This window comes from Silurus meridionalis, chromosome 10, assembly GCF_014805685.1.
Source record: "Silurus meridionalis isolate SWU-2019-XX chromosome 10, ASM1480568v1, whole genome shotgun sequence".
Taxonomy (NCBI): Eukaryota; Metazoa; Chordata; class Actinopteri; order Siluriformes; family Siluridae; genus Silurus; species Silurus meridionalis.
The window spans coordinates 26,927,601-26,930,100 of NC_060893.1; the positions used below are offsets into that span (position 1 = coordinate 26,927,601).

The 2,500-nt window shown below is 44.7% G+C and overlaps 1 protein-coding gene across 1 annotated transcript in view; it reads right to left on the bottom strand.

The window, feature by feature from the left end:
- The window catches only part of ehmt2 (euchromatic histone-lysine N-methyltransferase 2), a 36,845-nt gene that overhangs the window by 22,595 nt on the left and 11,750 nt on the right, over nt 1-2,500 (bottom strand). Inside the window, exons 2-4 of the mRNA XM_046859638.1 lie at nt 1,616-1,655; nt 668-736; nt 376-572 (exon numbers count right to left, since the gene is read on the bottom strand). Of these exons, the coding sequence (XP_046715594.1) occupies nt 376-572; nt 668-736; nt 1,616-1,655 (306 nt within the window). The remainder of the gene's footprint in view (nt 1-375; nt 573-667; nt 737-1,615; nt 1,656-2,500) is intronic.

Genomic DNA, 2,500 nt, shown 5'->3' on the forward strand with positions numbered 1-2,500 from the left:
TTAATACCTCAATACTCACATTGGAAAAGCCCATTCAGAATTTGTATTCAGTTGAGGGGCCTTGCTCATGGGCCCCGGGGCAGCAGTGTGGTGCTGGAATTTAAACTCACAACCTTCTGTCAGAAGTCTCAATGTACAATCAATTGGGTAGTACACCTTTAATTTCAAAATGGAACAATCCATTTCCTAAACAGTGGAGGGTCTGGTACACCATCAGCTTTAAACTGGAACCCATTTCCAGAACAGAGTAGGGGTCTGTACACCAACAATGCAACAAGCCATTTTCTCTAAAAATGGATTGATCCAATCATTTCTATGTATAGGGAGCGGCAGACGTTCAGTAGAAGAGATCATGGTTGACTCGAGAGGTCTTACCTGTGAGAGAGGGGGTCTGTTCATGGTCTTGCGAGCTCTGTGGATTTTGGGTGGGGGAGTGGCCGTGGATGGGGTGGAGGACATTACGGAGGACGCCGGAGGGACCGGTGTCTTACTGCCTGGCCCACACACACTCATTTTAGCACGACCAAAAACGGAAGAGGGTGAAGACGGAGGGAGCGATTTCACTGCGTGACCTAGAAAAGAGACACAAGCAGGAATTAACGTCCAAATTCAAACCAAATGAAACCTGAAAGTGGAAACAAGAGCTGGAGTTTGGGTGATCGTTTACCTGGGAGGTGTTTCCCAGATGTCTGAGATTTCTCACTGATCTGCTGGTCTTTTGGAGACATGTTCGGCTCTGCAACACAACACATCACAAACATGAATTACAGATCATTTATAACCTTATTATAACATTTCTATAAGCCAGTCTCTCCTTCAGTCTCTCCTTCAGTCTCTCCTTCAGTCTCTCCTTCAGTCTCTCCATTTCTGTCCCTCTCCTTCAGTCTCTCTATGTCTGTCTCTCTTCTTCAGTCTCAGTCCTCCTGTGTCTCCATCAGTCTCTCTCCTCCTGTCTCTACTCCAGTCTCTCTCCTCCTGTCTCTCCATTTCTGTCTCTCCTTCATTCTCTCCATTTCTGTCTCTCTCCTTCAGTCTCTCTATGTCTGTCTCCCTCTTCCTGTCTCTCCATCAGTCTCTCTCCTCCTGTCTCTCCATTTCTGTCTCTATCCTTCAGTCTCTCTCCTCCTGTCTCTCCTTTAGTCTTCTCTTCCTGTCTCACCTATGGGCAATATCACTCATTTTCTGTCTCTCCTTTGATCTCTCAATCACTCTCTTTTGTCCTGTCTCTACTTCTATCTCTCCTTCAGCCTCTTCTTTGGTCTCTCTCTCTCTCTCTCTCTCTCTCTTCCTGTTTCTCCTTCAGTCTCTTTCTCCACCAGTTTTTCTACTTTTATTTCTCCTTCAGACTCTTCTTTGGTCTCTCTCTCTCTCTCTCTCTCTCTCTCTCTCTCTCTCTCTCCTTTAGTCTCTCTCTCTCTACCAGTTTTTCTACTTCTATCTCTCCTTCAGCTTCTCTTTCTTCTCTCACAATTTCACTGTCTCTCTATCTTCCTGTCTCTCCATTTCTGTCTATATTTTGCTTTTCTTCCTAAGTCTTTTTCTCTTTTCCTGTCTCTCATCCCATCACTCCATCTGTGTCTCATGAGTGATTTTATACAGAATAAAGAGAGCTCACCCACGGGTTCGCAGTGCGCCGGACTACAGGCAGCCGAGTCCTAAAAAACAACACACACAATAATGCTAAGCAGCTAATGCTAATTGCACAGTGTTCGTTTTATTTAAACATGCTGTGAAAAGCGTTTGCATTGTGAAGTGTAAACATTTCAATCCTTTGTGATCGTAACACAATGATTTAATTCTCTAATAAATAAAACGTTGGTAAAAGCCAAAACTTCTTTCTCAGGAACGTCACCAGGCCATTCGTACATTCTACACTTTAAAAAGGATGATCCAAGATGATCCTTTTCACTTCTTTAGCCCAAACATTTCCAAGTACAAGGTCACCAAAGGCGATCGAAAAATGCTGTTACAGTACAGAAATCTGGCTACAACTAATCAATAACCTTCATGACCTAGGATACAAAAACCAGACCCCCAGACCACGAATGCCGGTGGCCGGGAGAGGGGACATCGGAGAAAACCGGAGAGCGGCAAGTGGGCGAGTGTCCGTTTTAGGCTAAAGGCTAATCCTAGCTAGCCGACTCTCCCGTCCATTCGACTTTCAAACGCCTGCTCCCTGGACAAGCGAACACACTGGATCTTCACACCAAGCTGCTTACCTACTGCAGATTCAGTCTTCCAGCCTGGTGCAGGTCTACAGTTTTGTTTCTGGTGTCCTTTGACAGCTCTTTGGTCTTAGCCATAGTGGAGTTTGGAGTCTGACTGTTTAAGGTTGTGGACAGGTGCCTTTTTTACTCATAACCAGTTCAAACAGGTGCCATTAATACAGGAAACAAGTGGGGGACAGAGGAGCCTCTTAAAGGAGAAGTTACAGGTCTGTGAGAGACAGAAATCTAGATTTTTTTGTAGGTGAACAAATACTTATTTTCCACCATAATTT